Source organism: Cryptotermes secundus, unplaced genomic scaffold, assembly GCF_002891405.2.
Source record: "Cryptotermes secundus unplaced genomic scaffold, Csec_1.0 scaffold371, whole genome shotgun sequence".
In the NCBI taxonomy this organism is placed as follows: domain Eukaryota; kingdom Metazoa; phylum Arthropoda; class Insecta; order Blattodea; family Kalotermitidae; genus Cryptotermes; species Cryptotermes secundus.
This window is the reverse complement of record NW_019741978.1, coordinates 478,026-502,070: the sequence shown is the minus strand read 5'-3', so window position 1 is coordinate 502,070 and position 24,045 is coordinate 478,026. Positions and strand designations below refer to the sequence as shown.

At 37.9% G+C, this 24,045-nt stretch overlaps 2 protein-coding genes across 13 annotated transcripts in view; both read right to left on the bottom strand.

Moving 5' to 3' along the window:
• LOC111872876 (pre-mRNA-splicing factor Slu7) overlaps positions 1-5,881 on the bottom strand; it is a 19,793-nt gene extending 13,912 nt beyond the window's left edge. Inside the window, exons 1-3 of one of the 12 annotated variants that reach the window (XM_023867119.2) lie at positions 5,570-5,881; positions 3,687-4,627; positions 853-1,014 (exon numbers count right to left, since the gene is read on the bottom strand). In XM_023867119.2, the coding sequence (XP_023722887.1) occupies positions 853-981 (129 nt within the window). In that variant the 5' untranslated portion in view covers positions 982-1,014; positions 3,687-4,627; positions 5,570-5,881. The remainder of the gene's footprint in view (positions 1-852; positions 1,015-3,686; positions 4,628-5,569) is intronic. The other 11 variants (XM_023867118.2, XM_023867121.2, XM_023867120.2 and 8 more) reach the window with 11 other exon arrangements.
• Positions 5,882-11,025: 5,144 nt separating this feature from the next.
• The window catches only part of LOC111872868 (E3 ubiquitin-protein ligase COP1), a 163,498-nt gene continuing 150,478 nt past the window's right edge, over positions 11,026-24,045 (bottom strand). The window contains exons 3-11 of the mRNA XM_023867104.2: positions 21,705-21,865; positions 19,937-20,120; positions 19,053-19,155; positions 18,712-18,892; positions 17,450-17,596; positions 15,765-15,956; positions 13,286-13,435; positions 11,900-11,982; positions 11,026-11,308 (exon numbers count right to left, since the gene is read on the bottom strand). Coding sequence (XP_023722872.1) covers positions 11,147-11,308; positions 11,900-11,982; positions 13,286-13,435; positions 15,765-15,956; positions 17,450-17,596; positions 18,712-18,892; positions 19,053-19,155; positions 19,937-20,120; positions 21,705-21,865 — 1,363 coding nt within the window. The 3' untranslated portion in view covers positions 11,026-11,146. The remainder of the gene's footprint in view (positions 11,309-11,899; positions 11,983-13,285; positions 13,436-15,764; positions 15,957-17,449; positions 17,597-18,711; positions 18,893-19,052; positions 19,156-19,936; positions 20,121-21,704; positions 21,866-24,045) is intronic.

Sequence of the window (24,045 nt, the reverse complement as noted above, 5' to 3'; positions counted from 1 at the left end):
AAAAAGAGTACTAACCGACGAAAGTATTTATAAGTCCTCACCCCCTCCCCCTGAGGTGTAACATTGACCACCACCACGACTAACAGGTCAAAAGATTCTGAAGATAAAAATATCACAATAGAGAGAAAGGAGAGTCTGAACATTTTCAATTTTCACATTATATGCAAGTAGAAAAAATACCTAAAAGCCATTATCATATCAGATGGTACATAGTTAATGGCGATCAACACAGTGTCTAAAAATAATGGTGGGGTTTCAAGAGCCAATATTTAGGAAAATGAGAAATATATTCAAGAAATTAATATTTTATTTTAAAGTGTACCTCAAATAGTACTGAGAATAATTAGTACAATTCCACATGTGTACCATTTGTGACCCCATGTATGTTCAATCCAATTTCCACTTCTTACCATATACACTGTAGCGTATCTCTCGTTACCTGCTCTGCAGCTTCTCTTATTCTCACTTTCAAATTATTATGCAGATCTCAAATTGTATCCATATTAATCCAGTTCTTTACGTATCCCCAAAAGAAAACACTGAGCACTGTCAATCCAGGGCTTCTAACTGGCCACAGAACTGAACCACCCCTGCCAATACATCTTCCATTAAGAACTTCCATGATATGTCCTGACAAATGCATCAGTGTACCGTCTTGCTGGCTAATAATTGTGGCTGCTTGTGAAACTGTATCAGTGAAGGAATTCAGAGGTATAACAATCGGACATATGCCTTTTGTTTATTTGGAGACAGAGCCTCCCAACACACCACCATTATTTTTTGGATACAGTGTATAGTAAGAAATGATCAGTTTTGTGTTTTTAGTCAGCAGATTTCATTAGACTACAATACCTTTCGTGCTTCTTCAAGTTCTTTCGCTTTCCTCCAGTCTTCTCGGGACTTCTTTTTAGGTTCGTCTTCTTCAAACTGACTTTTGTTTCGAAGTATTTCAGAAACAGGAACATTATTTGCAGTGGCCATGGCGGACAGTAGTAATATAATATTTTAAGCACACTGGAAATAGTTACAAAACCTCTTAGTTGCACATTTATTACACATTTACTGAGCTTTCATTTGAAAAAAAAAAAAAATTAAAAAAAAAGTAACACTCATTTTTAGGGTGTACTTAGGGAAAAACTATGATTGAAAATCATCTAAAACCTGATCCTCTGGAACTATGTCAATATGAAGTTTGCCCCATTTGGTTACACGAAGCAGAATGAATGCTGGTAACCTATACTTAACTGTGTAGTGACATGTATGGCAAACAGTTGTGAAAATAGTCATGGTGGATTCATGAGTGCACCAACAACATACATTACCGTATTTACGCATGTATAGGCCGCACATTTTTTGCCAAAAATTCAAGAGGAAAACTGGGGTGCGGATTATATTCGAAATATTCGAAATCACACTTCATTTAAAAAAAATTATATTCATAATTAGTAATACAGGGTGTAATACTCCTGAAATAATATTCCAAGAAAATTATTTTTTCTATAATTTCTGTCTGAAAATTGTGCTGCGGCCTATACACGCACGCGGCCTATACATGCGTAAATACGGTACTTGTCACCAGGGATCTCAAAATATGGTCACCCACTCACCATAATCATGCCATGTGCCACTACCTTTCACACATTATCTACATATTTCTGGAATTTTAATTTACACCCTGTTACAACTGTATTCAAGAAAATAAGTACTGACCACAGCTCTCAAAAACATTTCAGGATCTATGTAACAATAATTTTCCAATAACACCACAGGAAACACTCTGGCACAAGCAGTCAGTGTCTGTTCTACAAAATGGACAAATTCATTGATTTTAAAAACTTACAGCATTGGGAGCACAATGTACTAATACAGGCCTGGTGTTGACACTACTATGCCTAATGTATTATAATTTCAAACTAAATAATAAAAGACTGGTTTTACTAGATAAATCCTTTGGTCAACAGCCACATATATTTCAAACTGATGCATATAATATAACCTTCCAAATGTATAAAATTCTATAATATTGTCACGTGCTGGCCATATGTGACACGACAAATAACTTCACACCGGTCTTGGATCTAGCAAATTTATTTGCATATTCGCTCTTACACTTATACAGTTCACAATTTCATTGTTCCAATTACTTCTACTGCTATAGTCACTTCCAGGCTTCAACTGCCTTGATTCCATTCAGTCAATACAACTCAGCAACTCATACTGCTAGACTTCAACTGAATACTGAATCGACAGGTCAAAGTCAAAGTCACACTGTGACTGATGGCCAGTCAGTCAGTAAGTCTTGGTGTCGAGCACCCTCCTGGAGCTCATGACCAGATATTTATTACTTTTTGACAGTTACGGTCTTGTTTTTTGTGGGCGCCCTGAATTGACAAGTCCAAGTCACATTGCAACTGGCAGCCAATCAGTCAGTAAGTCTTGGTGTCAAGCCCCATGTTCGGCATTTACGGTCGTTTTTGTGGGACGTCCTCTCTGACGAGAGGTCGGGTCTACCTTTTGTATAAGCTGCTGGGCCTTGCAAGTGCAGTCTTTCTAGAGCCTCAGTCCCTTGGGACTCGCGACCATATTTTACTGTCTCAGATTTGAGCCTTCCCTTTTCATTACCTCCTACGACACTAACGAGTACTCTCATCATGTAGCTTCCGTCCTGACCACACAGAAAACATGTTTACTGATTGCCTAGGAACAGTCACTGCACGGACCACCCTGTTGCATGACACCACAGCCTAGCAGGGAGGGGTGTTTACCGAGCATTGTTATGCAATGAACACTCATTGCTACAGATACTCCTAAGCAATGGTCTCAAACAATTTCCATTGTTTCATTGCTCAGCGGTGGATGACATACAACACACCACAAAATCATCAATACAACTACCTAATATTGTTTCATTATCATTATTATTAGTTATTTTAATTTATATTCCCACCAAACATATTGGTAACTATTGCTGAGGTGAAGAAAATGTGTATCTATACATCCACTCCCCACAAGTCTTCATGCTGTAGTGCTTAATTATGATAATAATTATAATAATGATAATAAATTAAAACTCCATGAAACAACATATAATCTATAGGGATTCTGCTTCTGAGTGCAAATTAAATTTCTTCACCTTTCTTTACTTATGTTCACTCAACAATGCTATCAGTAACTCAGACTACATAGCATCAAATCATTTAATGCTGTTGAACAATCAAATGGGATAGAAGCAGCAGCTTTGGGTTAATTTAAGGTACTTTCTTGGAATTTCCATTAATGGACTGAGGAAAATCACAAGAATTTCAGTCAGAAGAGTCAATGTCCCATTTGATTCAAAGCAGGCAGTTTCCAAACACAGTTCAGAAGTGTTACAGCTTCAAAGAACTTCCTCAGCATTTATTGACATATATGTTAAAACCCATGTAAAAATTCAACCAAATGCTACCAATATTTCATGCTGGCTTGAACCATGTAGATCTATCCAGTACAAACACTTCCTATAAGATTCTTCTTCATGACTTTTAAATGCTACACAATAAAACCTGCAAATGAATGCAAAGAATGTTCAGAGATTATCCACTTATGGTATGAACGCTCCAAATCTAACAGCCAGGTTTCCTTGCCTCAGTGGTCAGTCAAAGACTTAAAAAATTCATAACATATACAGAATGGGCAGCAGAGCTTACCTCTAGTATACAACAGCTGTCAACGGGTTTCTGAATGGGCCAGGGTATACCTTAGCAACATCTTCCAGAAATCTATCAAACTTTTCACCCGTACTCAATAATTCCATCGGATGGAAGTACAGATATTGAAACAAACACAGGTCACGAGTCCTTGATTCCTGAGCTTCATCAACAAAACGTTTTGCAGTACGCCACATACACTTCACTTTGTTACTTTTCCCTTCCAGGTTACTGGACTCCACAAATTCTAGATGATGGTCAATGAACTCTTTCTGAAATTCTTCACTCTTCAACTTGCTGTAAGATTCCCAAGTATCTGTCAATATTTTTGACCCTTGTAAAACAAATGTTTTAATTAATGGAATCAGGGTCCCAGCATTGTTCTTTTGAATTTCAAGCAGAAAACAATCGTTGGTGTCTCTATCTACTCCTTCAAGGAAACAGACCCGTTTCCGCTGAGAAGCAATAAATCTGTCAACATGAAATTCATTTATTGCCACCACATGACCAGGCCCACCTATAGGTTTGGTCCTGTTACTCACAATGACATAGCATACTTCACGACAAAACTGATAGTAGTCCAGAACAGTGGTCTTGCTCAATTTTAGTTGTTCAGCAGATTCACTAATATTGTCACCTCTAATCCAAAAATAAATTAACATGAAATTCTGGCGTACACTTAAATGAGACCCAAAGAACCATGTATTTTTTGTGACTGACCACTTTTTGCGACACTTTTTTCTTGAGCACCTCAATGAAAATGGCACTTTCAATCCTTCATTGGAGCGTTTATACCAGCCAACATTGCCAACGAAACAGACTGGACAAACGGTTTTCTTTTCTGGCAATAAATTTTTCTTCACTGCAAACTCTATTGCCACTGCTTCATTTTCTACTGCTACTTCCAGCTCCTCAAATTGCATAATGCTGCAACATGTATACTGTATAAACAAAAGCCCACATATAAATCTCCACATTTAAACTACTGGTCTTCAAACCAATGTGTGGTATATTACAAGTTTTTATGTAATATTTAAAGTTATCATAGCAGTGAATATTCATGACATGGTTTTTGGTTATGACACTGTGTTATAATCTGCTGGGTAGACACCAACATTTTAGGGGAATCTACTGCCTCCACCAGATGATACCTATCAACTAGACTACAAGGGGACCTAATATGGATTCCACCTCACACTATATGAAATCTTAACTATTGTAATCTACTGTAAACAATTTTAAGTATTGTAACTTTATTCTCTTATTGTAATCAGCCAATGTACAGTAACTGACTTGTCCTATACCATGTAACAATGATCTATAGAGACGAAATAAATAAATAAATAAAATAAACACAATCCCTACCCAAAACTGACTTCAATTTGTCAAACTGTATCTTTCTTTTATTCTTTGATTATTTAAGAACACTTTCAATTCAGCAGTTCATAAAGCTATAATTTTTGTGTGATGCATTTTTAATTTTTGCTTTTATAGAATATATTTAGAGCTGCGAATGAAAAATGTACGTATTTTTGTGTGACAAGGCGACAGGACATACTTATGGGCTCTGCAATATTTGCCTGATAATGAAACGATTTGGTGAGAACTATGGCCAGTACAATGCAAAGTTAAAACACTTCATAAGCAAATATCTTTATCTTCTTTGAAGGGTACGATTCCAAGAAGTGGATACGACACATGTTCAATGCGCAGTATTGTATTACAAAAGTATGAAAAATACTATTTTTTGCAGATCTCGAAGCTCTTTTAGATAGCCTTATATTGGCACAACGGCATTAACCCACAAAGAAAGGAAGTCATAAAGTGCAGGTGGTCCAAGAAACAAATACCTATGAACGTTTATATTCATAACTAACACTTACTCCAAAGTAATCCAAACGCTATCTGGAAAACAAAAACCCAGGAACCCCGAGTCTCTTTCGTTTTATAGCGGCTGGAGTCTAGTCTAAATCTTCAGAAATCATCGAACACATTTCGTCTTTGAGAAAAAGAATTACCTTTATCACCTTTAAAATGAATTGCCTGAATCAGCTATCTCAATATACCACATTACTTTCTTTAGTAATCTCACAAACTGGCATTATTATAGCCACATTTTACAACGTAAAACACATACTGTACAACACAATCACTACCCATAAATCGCATACCACCGTCATTGAAGTTAATTGAAAGATTACAGACCCTACCACGGATCACACGCAACTATTCGGAACCGTGTTGCATTTCTTGCAAGATGTGATGTGTGAATCATGGAAAATTCAGCGCACAGCAAAGTTATAGTTTTGAAGGTAGTAGCTCCGCGCTGCGGCGTGCCAATATTGATGTGGAAATGATGAACCGTGGTGGTTAAGGTGGTTAAAGTGCACAGCAACGGCCAGTGCTTGACTTTGTACTTACAGATGTCACGCTTCGCCATGGTACCCAAAAATTAAGTTGCCTTTGTTTTTAGTTATTTAACGACGCTACTAATATTAAGCTTTATAGCGTCCATCTTTCTCTGCTTTACGTATTTGCCCTGATAATTTCTAGAGTTCTCTCTCTTCGTATGCAATCAGTTAAAGGTCAACGAATCTTCCTAAGGGACATTTCACTACAGACATGTCCTAATCCTATTAAGTAATGATGAAATATAAATAAATTCTAATTCTAATTCTAATTCTAATTGTAGTTCAACTCTGTGTACAAAACATCTGCCGCCTCTTCTCTTCCTTCAGTTCAAGTATTAGGCCAATGGCCTGATCCAACTCCTAGTTCTAATCATTTGTAAACATGTATTTCAAGAATAATTAACTTGTGGGATGTCATTAAATGAAGAGACAATCACTTGTCGAACTGTTCTATAATATTTATTACAGTTGCACAGTATACACGGACAAACTGGAGTTTGAAGAATTGAATAATAATAATAATAATAATAATAATAGTAGTAGTAGTAGTAGTAGTAGTAGTAGTGAACTCCTTGAACACTGAACTAGAATTATAGAACTGTAAACTTCCAAGTCCAAGTCACATTGCAACTGACGGTCAGTCAGTCAGTCAGTCTGTCTTGGTTTCGAGCCCCGCCTGGGGCTCATGACCAGATTTTCTTTTTCTCCTTATATGAAAGTTACTGTCCTGTCCATTTGGGGTGCCCCCTCTGACTAAAGGCCGGGCCTGTCATTTGTCATAGTCCATATTAGTAAGTCCATTGTCAGTATTTACATATATTTATAAATTTAATCTTAATTCCTATTTCTTTGTACAATATATACAAGGCCTCTGTCAATCCAGGCTCAGTACAGCAGATTATGCCCCATTTCTAGTAGTATTCACTACCACAGCAGCCTAGTCACTTGAACGGTCGTATGCCTGACCGCCACCAAGTTTACGCCTCTTATACTTACTGTGTCAGGCTTCGCCTTGTCTGATGTTGCGAACATTCTTATTTTCATGATTTTGTATGACTTCTGCTTGTTTTCTGCATAATTTTGTTATATAGTCATATATGTATGGTACTCAATGTATCTTCTTATATAATCTAGAGTCAGACATGTAGAAAACATGTTACTGTCCGTACTGTTGTAGGCTTTGCCTAGCAACAGCTGTTTACTCGCTTTGCCTAGCAACCGCTGTTTACTCACCGTTCCTAAGCAATGATACTTGCGTTGTCACATTTGCTTAAATCTGGGTAGTTCCCACAAACTTGTAGATTTTAATATTAGTAATGTTATAGGAATGCCTACTGCCATACTCTGTGTTTTTTCTTACAGGAACGAGATCAAGGATACCAGGGTATTTTGTGCCGGGACAGAAGGATCGGGTCTTGAGGCGTACAGCGGTGTCCTATGTTAATTATATTAGTTCTATTATTATAATCATTGTATTATCTTAGTATATTATTATATTATTATTATTATTTATTATTGTAAAGTATTCGACTTGTCCTATATCATGTATAATGATCCATGATATGAAGTAAATAAATAAATATGAATTCCACCATCTACATGGCCTACCAAAATCCCTTCTTCCTCTTGGCCTCTCATAACAAAGAGGCTACTTCAGCAATTATCCTTCTTCGAGCCAATCCACATTTCAAGGCAATCTTTTCTGTATCTTCGTTACCAAGACCATCAAGTTGATTTCTTCAAACCTTACAAGTAGGTACAGTTTTCTGAAGGAGGATTAGTAACCCTGTGCACAACCTCTGAACCTTGAGGGCCAGGATTTACTTCTGAGGTGAGCTGACTTTGACATGCCAAGTCTACATTTAAGCCATTTAAAACTTTTTTTAGCATTCTAAAAATAGTTTCAATTTTTATTAATATTTTATACACTTCCTTCTTTTCTTCTGTTTTGATTTAAGAAAATCTTGGGGTGGGGGACAGATGCCTCGAATGAAAGTACAGTGTTTGATTTCCCTTTCATAACGCCAAATACAGTTATTTTTACAGGGAATATGTATACTGCATGAAATTATGGTAAGAAAACACTGATAGCATGAAGCACATACTGGTTGCAGCCAGTTTTAATTCTATGGATAGGTGGATCTCCAAGTAAGTTTCTTTGTCATCTCCTGTCATCAATTTTATGAAATGCTTATTTAAATAAGTGCTTCTTGAAATCTGTATTTTGTATTTATGAGTACTGTATACTGGGCCATTCACAATGATCTGGTCTAAGGCGTGAAATGTCTTCACCTATCTGAACACTGGTATTGCGGGACTAGATTCCACTAAAGGCATAAATATGTCTGCATTTTGTCTGTGTTGGTAGCAGCCATCCAAATGGCTGAGCCCCCATCCAAGGTGAGTCTTTAACACTCACAGCAGTTCAATAATGGGAACAGGCCAGAGGGCATAATCCAGCAAAGGAGAATGAGGGAAGAGGGGGAGGAGAAGGGTGTTAAGGGCATCTGTTAACTAGAGGCTGTCTATTGGTATTGCAAACTCTTTACCACAATCAGCACAGCACCAGTAGTAGTAGTAGTAGTAGTGGTGGTGGTAGTAGTAGCAGCAGCAGTAGAAAAAAGAACAACAGTAGTAGCAGTGGCACTAGTGGTGGTTGGAAATGAGCCTTTAGGATGAAATTTTATATTTTGCATGTGTTTCACTTCACTGTGTCTTCATACTTCACATGGGTCATTACTGTATCACCTACTTGCATCACATTTGTATTAAAATGAATGTAAGTAAAGAATGGTAGCAACTAAATCTGACAAATCTATTATACGAAGAGATTACACCAAACAACCTACATAACATTTGAAACTACGTTATACAGTAAAACCTTGTTAATTTGATACTAATCAATTCAAAGCACTTCTTAATTTGTAATATGGTTATCTTTTAAATCCATGCTGCATTCCAGCCCAGGTATGCCTTAAAATCTTAATAATTCTAAACTATTTTAGTGGAACTGATGCTAATTAAAAATAGCTGAGTATTATTCTGTGCTTTCTGAAATTCTTCTGGCTGTGAAAGAATGCAGGTGGCCTTCAGCATGTCGCCAATTTAAGTAGCAGGTCTTTGTGTGAGAGACAACAATTCATAGCTGTGTGGGAACACTACGATTGTTTAGTATGGGTCACAAAGAATAACCATTGTGTTAGAGATGTGTAAATGCCAGGTACATTCAGTCGAATCCTTTTGACAATAGGTATTCATTTTTTAGTCTATCCACTAGGGTTAAACATGGGTGCAAAGTAGAGAAAATACTCAGGAAAGACAGTTGCTCAAAAACCACAAGTGATTAGGGGAGATGATACACAAGAAAGAAGTAAAAGTAAAATAGCATAAGCAAATGCAATCCCACTTTCCATTCTGTGGATGCATCTAAAAAGAATTAGTATTCAACTGAACAACAAGCTTTAGATGGGTGTGCTCTTCCAAAACAGATGACAACGTGTGATGTTATAAACATTGTGGTATAGAAACTGAACTGTTCAAATGGTTTTGCAATACCTGAGTTAACAATATTGCAGTGGATGGTCACAGGGAGTATAAGGACAGAGTGATTGCTCTGGTGTGTTATAATGCAGATGGCAGTGAAAATCTTTGTCCTTTGATTGTCAGAAACTTTGAAAAACCATACTGCTTGAAGGCTTAAAGCACTATCCTTGCAACTGTAAATCTTCTAAGAATGCATAGGTAACTGTAAGAATATTCATGGAGTGGCTGGTCTGTTTTTAAAGGAAATGGCTTGCCAAAACAGGAAATTCCTTTCAATACCAGGTCAGTGTTCTCCTCACAATGACAGAGGCCTTAATCTGAAGCATGTATGCCTATTGTATTTGCCGCTGAACACCTCCAGTTACTTGGAACCACTTCTTGAGAATCTTTTATTATAAGAAATTGAGAGGAATTTCCTGCAGCAGAAGTTAGGAAATGGAACATCCTGGATGCCACGTATAGTGTTGCCATGTCCGTCATTCCTGTAGTTATCAAGAACTGGTTTGCAAAATATGGTGTTGGAACTCTAAGAAAAGTCAGCAACAAAGAAGCTGAAGAAAACGATGAGAGGGTAGAACTTCAAGGTTGCATGGATTTTCCCAGTAATTTTTATCAGTTTCTCAATGTCTACAAACCTATCCCAACCACCGATTATTAGAAGACTTGAAGAATGTCATCTTCTGGGATGTGATGCCATGTAGATATTGTGTTAACCAACATTTCGGAGGAAAGTATCACCTCCAACTTCAGGGTATAAGAAATCCACGAGCAATAAACCAGCATAAGCAGATGGATGCGATACATTCCTCTGAAACGTCTGTTAACACAATATCTACATGACACCACATCCCAGAAAATGGCATTCTTCATAGTCACCGCCGTGAAAACCTCAAACCTTACATTAGAAGACATGCTAGTTGCAAGCATGTGACAGATGAGGAAGAAGAGAAGATGGAGGAAATGCATTTGCTTCCAGTGCACCCAGCTTTGTCAGTGTTAAGACTCCACTGCCAACTGAGTTGTACTTTAAGAAATAATAAACTAAGGACAGAGTTCAAGAAATGTGAAGTACTGTTTGCAGGCCTGCATTTTGATGAAAATTGTATTAAATTATGTAGTACATGTTTAACTAAATAAATATATAAATAAATTATATATACTGGAGATCTATCAATTAGATAAAAAATCATAGCTTACAACATAACATTAGGACAATAATGATGTGTTATTATAGTCTTTCTTTATTTGACTCCACAGAAACTGGTTGAACCCTACAGAACACAAATACATTGCAATTACTGTGTTTTTGGACATTTCCAGCGTCCTATTTTTATTTAAAACATAACGTTTAGGAGACTGGACGTTATATTAAAAAACAAACAAACAGTGTGGTGGATAATGTCCAAACACACAGTAACTGTATTAATATACCATCATCACAAACTTTTAGATCTTATTCACTAATACCTTGCCTTATAAAAGAGGCGTTGCCCAGTTCCCTTATGATTAGGAGGTACCAGCACCACTCTTAGAGAGGGATGAAATGAACTCAACAAGGGTGCGTGTTGGACGCCCTGTCATTCCTTTTGATAGGTAAGGCAAGTTTTCTGATGTTCCCATAATACCAGCTATATCCACGTGCATCCAGTCTCCTTTTGGGACAAACTCCTGCACACAAAAATCATACCACAATTGTTAAGTGTAGATGGTCATTCGCAAGAAGTCACCTAGTTACCAGTCACTTCTAAAATACCAGGAGCACCCCACATTGCAGCAGACAAGATAAACCTGCAACTGAATAACTAGGAGTTAACTGTATATGTGTATGTATGTATATGCATGAGTACATGAGTACATACATATACACATAAACCAGTAAATATGAATGGTGAAAAAGGTAAGGTAAAGATGTGCCTGTACTTAATTAAACACCACACCATGAAGATGTATGGGGGAGTCAAGGTACAAATCCATAATTCTTAACCTTAGCACTAGATTGAGGTCAGCCATCAGCTTCATGCCCCAGCCACTTCAGCTTGGGGAAGGATCCCACAATACCCAGTGGATGGGAGGCTGAGTGAACCCTACAGCTGGTCTGAATGCTGTGAGGAAGAGAAATATCTCTTGCCCCATCAGGAATTGAACCACCATTCCTCAACCATCCAGCTCACAGACTAAGCTAAGCCATGCCAATTCCATTCTGTTTCCCAAATCATAATGATGATTTATCATTGTGACAGTCTGATTCAAGAGACATACCTTGAGGAACGCTGCTGCAGTGCACGATCCTCCTCCTGTTGAGGATCCTCTTGCAATATTCACCAGATCTGATGAGGCAGAGTCTGGAATAATTCAACATTCCTGTATAATATTCTAGTTGGTCACTGTAAGCAAATATGACATTAGGGAAAACAAAGACACACTGATAATATGTGTAGACATGGGCCTCATACTGTAAGCTTCTGAAGCATTGACATTAAAACATTTTATAAAAATAAACTAAACTATACTCCGTGGTATTAGTCCGCAAGCAAACTATACTGACCGAGCAACCGCTGCTTGTCATAAAAGTTAGTGCCAACTTTAGCAGATAGAGGGTGTTGTGTGGTTAGCACAATAAATCTCCATGACGTTAATTTTCCGTTTTCTAGACCGGGGCTGCTACTTCCTTGAAACAGCTCCTCAGTTATCCTAATGAGGCTGAGTGGATCTCGTTTCAGACCCACTAGCTCTCAGAAAATGTGGTAGTGCCGGGAATCGAACCTGGACCTCTGGATCTGTAGCCTGGAACTCTGATCACTAGACCACAGAGGCGGTCCTTTTATAATAATATCGAAATGAATCTTAATATATTTCCAGCTCAGGCAGGTTTCCATTTATCGTGGATATTACTTTGACTGCAATATACTTAAGATCTGAATCACAAACCTGAAATTTGTACTTGAGTCTCCCACTTGGTATTATGCATGTTCTGCTTGTGTAAAGTCATGAGTCTTAATCAATATTCAAGCTCTGCGTATTATCGATAATAACTCAACAATCTGTTACACTGTAATAGGGTCTTACCTCTATTAAGTTGATCTGTGACTTACAGTATTTGACTCTGAAGATGTTAAAGATAATGACTATGTTTTTCTTTTCAATTTCACAATTCAGTTGCCCAGTCTGCCAGTCAAGTATAGTTTTGCTCTGCAAATCAGGCACCTAAATGAATCTGCAATATCTGGACACAAGGCTAAGAAAGTAACTCACAAAAAAGGACTTGTCACTTGACTCTCCAGCTGATAATAGAACATGCCAGAAACTCACACAGTGAAAACTGTGGTTATCCAGTAACAGGGCTGGGGCAACCTATATATTGGAAAATTCTTCTCTGCGCCCCCCAATTTAAAGACACATCAACTTTCTCAAAATTTTGTTACAATAACATAAAAAGATGATTCAAACAAAAGGTCAGCATAAATTAATTTTAATTTGCCAAAAAGAAATAAAGAAAATAGTTTGCAAAACGTTTCACCCTTAAAACTGTGTCAGCCACCACTTGGTTCACCCGTGCTGTCATGCTGGCCCTATCCAATAAGAGGGCTGACACTTGGAGGAGCAAAATCTACGAACAGCCTCACTGTTAGAAATGCCAGTACATACCTGTGACCTTCTTGCTATAATATTCCCACAGTGGCAATCTCCAGACTCTGTCTCCTGAGAGCGCACCAGCTTGCCGCAATTTTTTAAAGAAATGCGTTGAATTGCTGAACACTCCAGCAGCAGCACCACCAAGTGCAATTCTAATGGCCCCTATACAAGTACACAAATTAATGAGGTCAGTTGTGTGAAGTATTCCTGGAATAGTTGAAAGTTGTTCAGCTAGTTAAGAAATTATTTAGTTTTATGGAACCTGAACATTAATTACCTGCCCATAAGAGCTCATCAAACCATATCCTTAACCACTTGAATCCACTAGGTTATAATTTCATCTAACTCCCTTTGACAATCGTGGACACTCTTAAAAACAAGAATTATACCTAATTTCTCGCCACAAGTGACACTAAAACATGTATCATTTACCAATGAATTTTTTTTATCTATTTACCTATGGTTTATTATTGGCACTTTCTAGTAGCTCAGTTTATATGGCATAGAAAAACAGGGTGACTAGATAATAATGGTTTGGAAAGGAAGCAACTGTGGCTGAATTTAAGGCACTAACCTGGAATTTTCCCAGAGAAACTGAAGAAAACCATGAAAAACCTTGATTAAGGTAGTCATGCATCTGAGGACTGCTAAATATGAAGAATGAAAGCTAACAATCAACTGTGGTATTTGGATTTACACATGACTTTGTCTACTATCCAGGTAAATGCAGTGTGTTGTATAAACCAAGCAGACAACAGCCACAAAGGAAGCTGGTCAACATTTTCAGTGGTGCACAGTTTACAGGCTATTTTCTCAAAATCAGCAATTATGTACATATTTTAAAGTAAGTAGAGGTAAGCCTGTAACAGGCCATGGAGGCCCATAGGGTTGTGAGATGTTCAGGTTCCAAAATTTTCTAGACAATCGGCTCATAGATGGTGGCAAGGTCGTCAGCTTTACGCATCAGCTGCCCTTTACCCCCAAGAACACACCAAGAATATACCTAAAACTACAATTTTGCCCATGGATCTGTATGGGTGTGAAACTTGGTCTCTGACATTAAGGGAGGCACATAGACTGAGGGTGTTTGAGAACAGGGTGTTTGAGAACAGGGTGTTTGAGAACAGTGTGGCTGAGGAGAATACTTGGACCAAAGAGAGATGCAGTGACAGGAGGTTGGAGAAAACTGCACAATTAGGAGCCTCATAACTTGTACTCTTCTCCAAGTATAATTAGAATGATCAAGTCAAGGAGGATGAGGTGGGCAGGACATGTAGTGGGAATGGGGGAGACAAGGAATGCGTATAGGATATTGGTAGGAAAGCCAGAAGGAAAGAGACCATAGGGAAGACCACGACATAGGCGGGTGGACAATATTAGAATGAATCTTAGAGAGATAGGATGGGATGGTATGGATTGGATAGATCTGGCTCAGGATAGGGACCAGTGGAGGACTCTTGTGAACACGGTAATGAACCTTCGGGTTCCATAAAATGCTGGGAAATTCTTTAGTAGCTGCAGAATTGGTGGCTCCTCCAGAAGGGCTCAGCTCCATGAGTAAGTAAGTACTCATTTATGTTAGGGGCTGAGTTGATCCCAGGGTCATAGTGCGGCTGGAAGGATTAGGTCAATTGAAAAAATCCAATAACCTCATCGGGATTTGATCCTACAACCTTCCGGCTTGTAGCATAATGCATATATAATGATATGTAGTGTAAGTATTGTATAAGACATAATATCTGTCCTTATAAAGTTCAATGACACCACTCTTCTCTCTGATGAATAGTGAGATATACCAATGTATTTAGGCTCTTAAGCACGTGGTCCTTATAACAAATTAAACGCCATGGCTTTAGTCTGCAAGTGAACTATACCAACCGAGCGACTGCCGCTTTTAGGTGTAGTGCCAACTTTAGTAGATAGAGGGTATCACGTGGTCAGCATAACGAATCCCCATGGCCGTTAATTTCGGTTTTATAGATTGGAGCCGCTATTTTTCCATTCAAGTAGCTCCTAAATTATCCTCATGAGGATGAGTGGGCCCCGTTCCAGACCCACTACTTCTCAGAAAATATGCCAGGAATCGAACCAGGGGCCTCTGGATCTGTAGCCAGGAACTCTGACCACTAGACCCCAGAGGCAGTCCCTTATAACAAATTAAAGTGTATAAAATTCATGCTAGGCAATACTTGAACAAAAATATTGCCATATCATCAAAATCTACAGACAGATTTAATAGATATAGATATCATTTCTTTAGGTCCCTAGGTAAGTGACCCTTAAAAAGAAAAATCTATACAAAAATGAAAATTACATACAAAATTTACCACAGTGGTTCTATACCAAGTTTGTTTCAAATCAGTAAAATAATTTGGATGATTATACTCATGACACACAGATAAGCATGATGACATTAATAGGCAGTTTTCAAAGTCCGTTTACCAAACACATCTCAAAAGTAGGGTACAACGTACAGCTCTGTCAGTCATACCTGTGAGAGTAGCTATGTCCACAGTCAACTGTGTGTCAAACTCCTGAGCATAGCAAAGAGCATCAGCAAGGATCAATCTGCCCTCAGCATCAGTGTTGTCAACAATGATGGACTTGCCATTCATAGCATAAACAACATCTCCAGGCTTGGTAGCTGATCCACTTGGCAAGTTTTCTGTTAGAGGTATGAGCCCTAGTATGATGGAAGAAACAAGAACAATGAAATAATTAATACTCCCTCTTTACAGTAGTCAATCATCCTACAACCATCCTCTCTCTCAGTAAACAACTTGTATGCATACATACATGACAAGCTGGCTTGTATGTGTATGTATGCACTTTCCTTTTATTGAGTTCTACAGCAAACTATATTTTGGTGTTTTGTGTTTTCTAGACCCTCTGAAGCAGACAGACACAACATTTCATCTCATGCTTTCCTCTATTTTCAATTTCCAGTTTTTAGCTATCCCACACAATGAAACAAGAAACTGTAAGTACATCATCTTGACAATTCTTCATCAAGTTAGATGATTACAGAAATATTCTGTACATGAGCTGACCTCCATTACAAGGAATATGTGGAGTGCAGCAGCAGCTCCACACATACTTAACCTTGGCATCAGACAGAGAGGTAAGAAGTCAACTTCATACCATGGCTAATTTATTCTTGGGAAAAGAGCCTCTGGTACCCACTGCACAGGATGCTGGGTGGTCCCCAGAGCTTGTCATATAGCCAACAGCTTAAGACACTGTACTGACAGAGATATCCTGACCTTGCACATCCTATATTTTCACAATATTTCACTCAAATTTCATGTGTTCTTCAATTTTTGTTCCAGTCCAAATAATGCCAGAGATCCAAACTTGCATAGCCCAGAAGACACAAAAAAAGGACTAGACTCCTGAATAGAGAGGTCAAACCAAATTCCNCAAATTTCATGTGTTCTTCAATTTTTGTTCCAGTCCAAATAATGCCTGAGATCCAAACTTGCATAGCCCAGAAGTGGATGCCAACTGTAATTTATGTTTTTTTTACTGATTTCATTTTTATTCATAAAATATTAAATATACCATACATCTATTTCTTCCTGTTTTTGCTACAATTTGATATTTTCAATTACCTCTATGCATACTACTCATCCATTCACTTTCCATTCCCTTGCTTCTGCTCAGTAAAATATGAACTGTACTCTGTATGTTCACATACATCTCTTTCCTCAACTTTCATTCTGTGTTTTCCTATAATTCATAGTAGGCCAGAGCATTAATACATTACACTATTATATCATAAACTACAGTGTCTTTTTGTATGCAAACTTGTCAGGTGGAGACAGACTATTTCAAATAGTCAGAGAATGAGTATGCTCGTTTGTGATTTACTTAGAAGTTGACGCTTTATGACATCATAAGTCATGTAATAAAACAGACAGAAATGGATTCAGTATACCTTCAAGAAGCTTTGCCTGGAATTGTCCTACAGAAATTCAAATCCAACTTTGCCCATGAACTTAATTTAAAAATAAACATTTAATTCCAAATGCTGAAAAGTGGCATTATGATTTTACATTAAAAACACAGCACATAAAATACAAGTAGAAATGTAAATACTTACAATTTTTCTTGACATATTTGAAGAATATTATTCAGCCATACTTCTCTTGCATGTATGTTGATGAGATAACTTACCTATAAGGTTCACATTCAGCTTCAGAGCAGCTGCAGCATACAATGTTGCCACAACACATGCTGCTCCACCCATGTCACCTCTCATCTCATCCATGTTGGCACTTGGCTTCAGGCTGATGCCTCCACTATCAAATGTCACACCCTTACCTGCATACAGTTATCATCAAACATCTGTCAAACTAGAACACGATCTAAAAAATCATCCTCTATCTTGACCCCATCTTTCAACACAGCGATAATGTGTTATTCTACTGAGACTTTATGTTCCTACAATTGCATTTGCTCACTGGACAAATTCGTTCATATTAATATTTTAAATGACTCTCCCACAGCGCTTACAGGGTTGTCCTCGGTGCAGACTGGTATGGGCAAAATACTGTCACTGTAGGATTACAGGGCTTCTGAGGCTGCAGGGATGATCCATCTGTTCAGGATTGATTTATGTCAAAAGACTTGTTCTGTCACCCCTTACCAGCTGCTGCTCTGATGTCTGTCACAGGTCAATCTACTTTCCACTGTAACTGCTTGGCACTTGAAATTTTGTGTTTAAAAATGCAGAATGTAAAACAAGGCAGCTAGGTGAAATATGTATTTATCTTTCCATTAGTCACTGATAATGAATAAAGTATCTGTGCGAAGTATGTAAAATTTCATAAGAAAACAGGAGGTAAATATACCTACAAATTCTGTATAAACATGTTTCATATGTTAACAATTATAAGTACAGCAACTGTAACAAACTTTGAGGTTATACCTAACAGTGGAAATCGTGAATATAAATTATAATTATTAATTTACAGTTCCTCTCTCTCTCTCTCTCTCTCTATGGCTCTACAGCCTTCTGGAACTTGGCCACTCTTTCGGTTTCTTAATCCTATACACAGGATGTAGGACTCCTTGCATGGGAGATCAGCCCATCACAAGACTCCTACCTACACACAGAACACAAACACAGAATAAAAGAACACAGATATCAATGCCTCAAATAGGATTGGAACCCGCAATCCCAATGTTCAAGCAGACAGTTCATGTCTTAGACTGCATGGCCACTGTGATCAGCTATTTAGTTCCTCACAGCATCAAAATATAGATTGATGTATATAAAGGAAAGCAGGTATCAGAACTTCACCCTAGATCTTCTCGTTAAAGATTACACCCAAAGGTAACTTAATGAAATGTATAAAATGTAATTTTTCAGGATGCTGTTGGAGATTTAGAGAGGACCTTTATAAACCTGTACTATATGCATACATAAAGCTTACCAACTAGAGCAATAGGTTTCTCTTGCTTTGGGGCTCCTGAGTAATGAAGTTCCAGGAACACAGGTGGCTCAGCAGAACCACGAGCTACACTGAGGAACGAACCCATCTGCTTACTCTCTGCCCAGCTCTTGTCCCGAACTGTCACCTTCACACCATGTGCAGTCAACAGCTCTGAAGTACTCTGGATAAAATTAACCCATACCTTCTAAGCACCATGTGCATATTACAAATTTTGATCTTTTATGTGAAAGCTTCACTTGTATGGCAAACAGACTTACTAACTGTGAAGTATAATCTTGCAATATGAACCAAAATGACAGTAAGTTAGTGATCAAACTAACCTGAGCAAATATTGTAGGAGTCATACGATTGGCAGGAGTGTCTGCCAGGTTTCGAGCCACATTCTGGGCTTGAGCCTTTATCACACCTTTCTCCCAAGCAGCCCTAGACAATAAAATTGAAGAAATTTAGAGGCAGAAATAGAAACAGACTTACAATGGCTGCTCAGCCTAACATAAGGCCAAGAAGAAATATAATGTTTTAAATCTCTCACTGACATGTCCCATCCAACTGGTTTCTAAGATGAAATATCTACTTTAATGTTACCTGCTTCACCTCACTACACTACATTTCAAATAAGTACAATTAGAATTTAGTAAGGAACATCTAACTCCAAAACATGTTGAAACACATTTAAAATACTTTCATAAGCATTTCTACACTAAAGAATTATAATGAGTCATATTGTGGTATTCTGGGTTATCACCCTGTGTACCACTCTACGTGGGTATCAGGGAAGTACGGTTTGAGTTCCACCCAGAAATCTTTGCTATTCTTTACATATAGTAGGAAGATGGACTATCTTCAATATACAGCAAAACCTTAAGAGTAGATACTATTTAAGTAATGGAAGGACTATTTATATACATAAATGTACTCAGATCAGAACACATACTGGCACAATTCATCAGTCAAACATACATATCACCATAAAATGGCATTCATTTTACAAGACAAATGTAATATCTCTTGGGCTCACTTTCACTATTCAACCACGAATTTTCACTCACCACAAATAGGCATATAAGAATACTGCTTACTGCTAGGACACATATTTGTTCACTATAAGTAGATTCATAAGATATATGTTCTATTGTTATAACACATATAGAAAATTATTACCTCCAAAAGAAATGGATTAAGAAAAGCAACGAAACCATTGTACCTTTCTTCTAAATTTTCTTCTCCATAGAACTCCAGCTGTGGAGCCTTCTTCTGTTTTATTTTGTTCTTGAACACCTGATACAGCCACAGCCCCAAAGTAGCTCCTTCAGCTGCAGCTTCAGGTTTACCCATCCCCTCCAACAGAATCTTTGTTACACCCACTTCCTGCAACTTCTTGCATCCCACTGTGAATCCAAACAGACACATACATAAACTCCAGCTGCCATGCTGGTGCTGAAGATCCTTGTACATCAGTACAGGACCCAAAGTATGCCACAGCTGCCATGTTGGTGTTGAAGAGCCTTCTACATCAGTACAGGTATAGGATCTCCTATCTTGGAAAGTTGAGACCCAAACTAAGCCGCACCTGCCACGCTGGTGTTGAAGAACCTTGTACATCAGAAAAGGTACAGGATCTCTTATCACAGAAACTTGTGACCCAAACTGAGCTGCAGCCGCCATGGTGGTGCTGATAATCCTTGTACTTCAGTACAGGTATATGACCTTTTATCTGAGAAAATTATGACCCAAACTAAGTTGGATTTCTGGTTCTAGGCAATATATGATAAATGTTCCCACCTCCAACTCTCCATTTAATAATTTCATGGTAGTACCTTTCTCTGATTTTATAAATAACCACACCTTTTATTTTTGGTATTGAGACTATACAGTGTTGGATGGTAGGATGACTGATGAATGGGAAAGGATTTGGGAGGAAGCACTCATGACCTAATTGAGGCATATGCCTGGAGAGACTGGGCAAATCCAAGAAAAACATCATACCTAAGGGTTAGTGACACAGCCAAGATTCAAAGAGAGCACCTCCTCAATACAAGTCTAGAGCATCACCTCTATTTCTGAAAAAAGACAGATTTCTAGATACCATGTAAGAAGTTCTGTACCAGTCTAAACACTTAAGGTTCTATTACAATTGGCTAATGTGGTACACCACATTCCAGCTTCAAAATATGTTATTACTGCCAATGCCATTGATTTCTGTTGTTGTATCAGCATTTAAAATTGCTATCATTCATACTTTATACCTGTTCTGAATATTTTCAGTTTTAAACATTGCAAAGGCATTTTACAATCCTACATGCAAATCACCTGCTGTCAAGAAACCTTGAACATTCATATTCTGCATTGATCAATTGGTTTCACTTTTACTAGACACATCATCAATATAACTTCTATACTGTACAATATATTATAACTATCATCCATCCATTCATTCATTCATCCTCACATCCATACTCTTTGAGTGTAACTCAAGAGTTTCCCTTCTTAAAAAAAAAAAAAAAAAAAAAAGTAATAACCAACATTCTTCTGCATAGTGGAATGAGCACTGCAGCCTACAAATTGAAGAGGAAGTAGTCTTGACCTACCTGAGGCACTGGGAGATAAGGTAAAAGCAAATATATCCCTGTGCTTAATTAATCAAGCGCAACACCATGAAGGCATATAGGAGAATGTTGGTATAGGTCCACCATTCTTGACCATTAGACGGAGATGAGTGGTCAGCTTCGCGCCCAAGCTGCTTTACCCCTGGGGAAAAAGCCCTCGCTACCCATTATGTAGGAGGCTGGGTGGGCTCCAGAGATGCTCTGGATACCGTGGAGAAGAGAATCTCTAGTACCTGTTGGGAATCGAACCCTGATCGTCCGGCCTGTAGCTTGTCACTATACTGACTGAGATATTCTGGCTCCCTTGCTTGGAGATAACCAAGACAAAATAATGCAGTAACTTTCTATATGTGACTGACAACATACCTGCTGCTCCAATTCGGACATTTTCCTGCCCCTCATCAATATCCTCTTCTTCGTTGTAACCAGCTCCTTCTTTTCCCAATCCCACAACTGCAATGACTGGAAACTGTGATCCCAACTTGTAAAAGACTTGCCCTTTACCCTTCTTGACGCCTGCTCCTGCTCTATAGAAAAAAAACAAAAGTAACCCCATTTGTCAATAAGAAGAGCTACATAGAACTTTATATTCAGATCAGTCATCAAAATACTTCAAAGATATAATTAATCTCAATAAAAAAAAAATCTGTCCTTGCTAACACAAATTCCATCTTACAGTAAAATTCTGAAAACATATATTAGATTGGTGGGTAAGTGGGTTCCTGAAAGACCTGGGCATGGTAGCAAAGAAAAAAAATCCTGACCCTACCAGGAACTGAGCCTTGGTCGTCCACTTTATAATCGGTTTCTTTACTAACTCAACTATCCTGATTCAGCTTTCAAAACTGAAATCATGCTCTAACTGCAAGCTCTGAAGATGATATGCCATGTCAAAGAAACATCTTACATGTAAATAACATTAACATCCTGTCTTAAGATCCACTATTCTGAAAAACTGAGTGAATAACATTTTAACACATTCAATGTGAGGTATTTAACCCTTTCCACACTGACCATTCAGCAAAATAAACCATATTTCACTTTTACTCTTCTCCAAATTTTATTGCTTCAGTCCTTTTGGGAAAAAAATCTCTCTGGTGCTTTATTCTATAGTAACTTATAATTCAGGTTGTTAAAAACCCATAAACAACTGTAAATGCTGAGAGATGACACTAGAGCAGATTTCTTTTATCTTGACAGAAAACAGACTGAGACAGGCATGGCAGGGGGCTTCTTTATATTTTCCCTTTTGCATAACAAACGTCACTTTTTCTTATGTGGTATTACAAACAAATACGATCCAATGTCTTCTGTTTTGGAATCGTGTTTATAGATATTTAGTAGTACTCCTTGGAGGGGGGATTTGCCCACAAGGCCTCTACCTACAAAGAACAAACGTGGACAGAATGCAAACTTAAATCCATGACCTGAGTGGAATTAGAACCAATGATCCCACTGGTCAAAGAGCAGAATACATGCTTTAGGTGACACAGCAACAAGATACAGCATTATGTACTCACACATTTCCCTTCTGAATTTTGGGCAACTGTCCGAAAGGGAATAAGTCACCTTTATGGCATAATGCATGTTGTGCTTGAGCCCTATATATTATTCCTGCTGTCAACTAAGAAGCACCGAACAGCTGACATGGAACTTACAAGAAAGTGACACCACTGCATGTCACAATGACACCATATATTTAACCATTATCTCCAAAGATTTAAAGAAGGTAGCCATCTGAACTTTTAAGGTGGGAGGGAACTCCATACTGCAATTTTGTATCATAATATATTTGAAATTAAATATGAAAGTTTTAAATTCATTTTTATAATAAAAGGAAAATCAACAACAGTGTAATTGTATAAGATACACATTCATTTTTTGGCTTCATGACATAACTAATGAACCAATGTAACTAAGAATTTTAAATTTAGTATGGTGCAGGATTATACATACATCTGCATTTTGTATACATTTTTTCTTCTTCTTCAATGTTCAGAAGTATAAAATGTTAGGCTGTTTTCCCCCCCCCAAAAAAAAAGAATCATCCTTTGCTAGTGTGGTGTCACCCAAACTATGTATTTCAATACACAGTATGTAATTAGAAGGAGAAATCCTCATGCCATTCAACATGAGCCATTATAGAGTGTAAGAGCAGTGGTGTGGTGCACTGTAGGTGAATAGCAAATTATTTTCTTCAGAACCTCAGAATGCTGCTTCAGGAAACTTGTTAATGTGTTACATAAGCCATGCTTTAAAGTGGAAGGGGGTAAAATCTAGCAGGTCTCATAAAATATGGAAAATATGTTGCCTTTTTTCGTGGGTTCAAGTCCCGATGAGGTCATTGGATTTTTTTCAGTTGACCTAATCCTTCCAGCCACACTAGGCCCTGGGGTTTACTCAGCCTCTAACAGAAATGAGTACTAGGAATTAATTAAATAATTTTCCTGGGGACTAAAGTGCAGCCGGCACGTAAGGCTGACAACCTTACCGCCATCTTTGAGCCGATTGTCTAGATAGTGTGGGACCCTCAGTGTCTCACAACCCTAAGGCCTTCACGGCCTGGTAAAGGGATAGCTTTACTTTTCTTTCTTTTCCTTTTATTTTTTTACTTTTTTTTACAGCAATCAATAATGAAGTTCTATTTAAGTAAAGGGTCAGTGTCACATGAATAGAAACCCTTTGCATTGTTCTCTCTATGGTCATA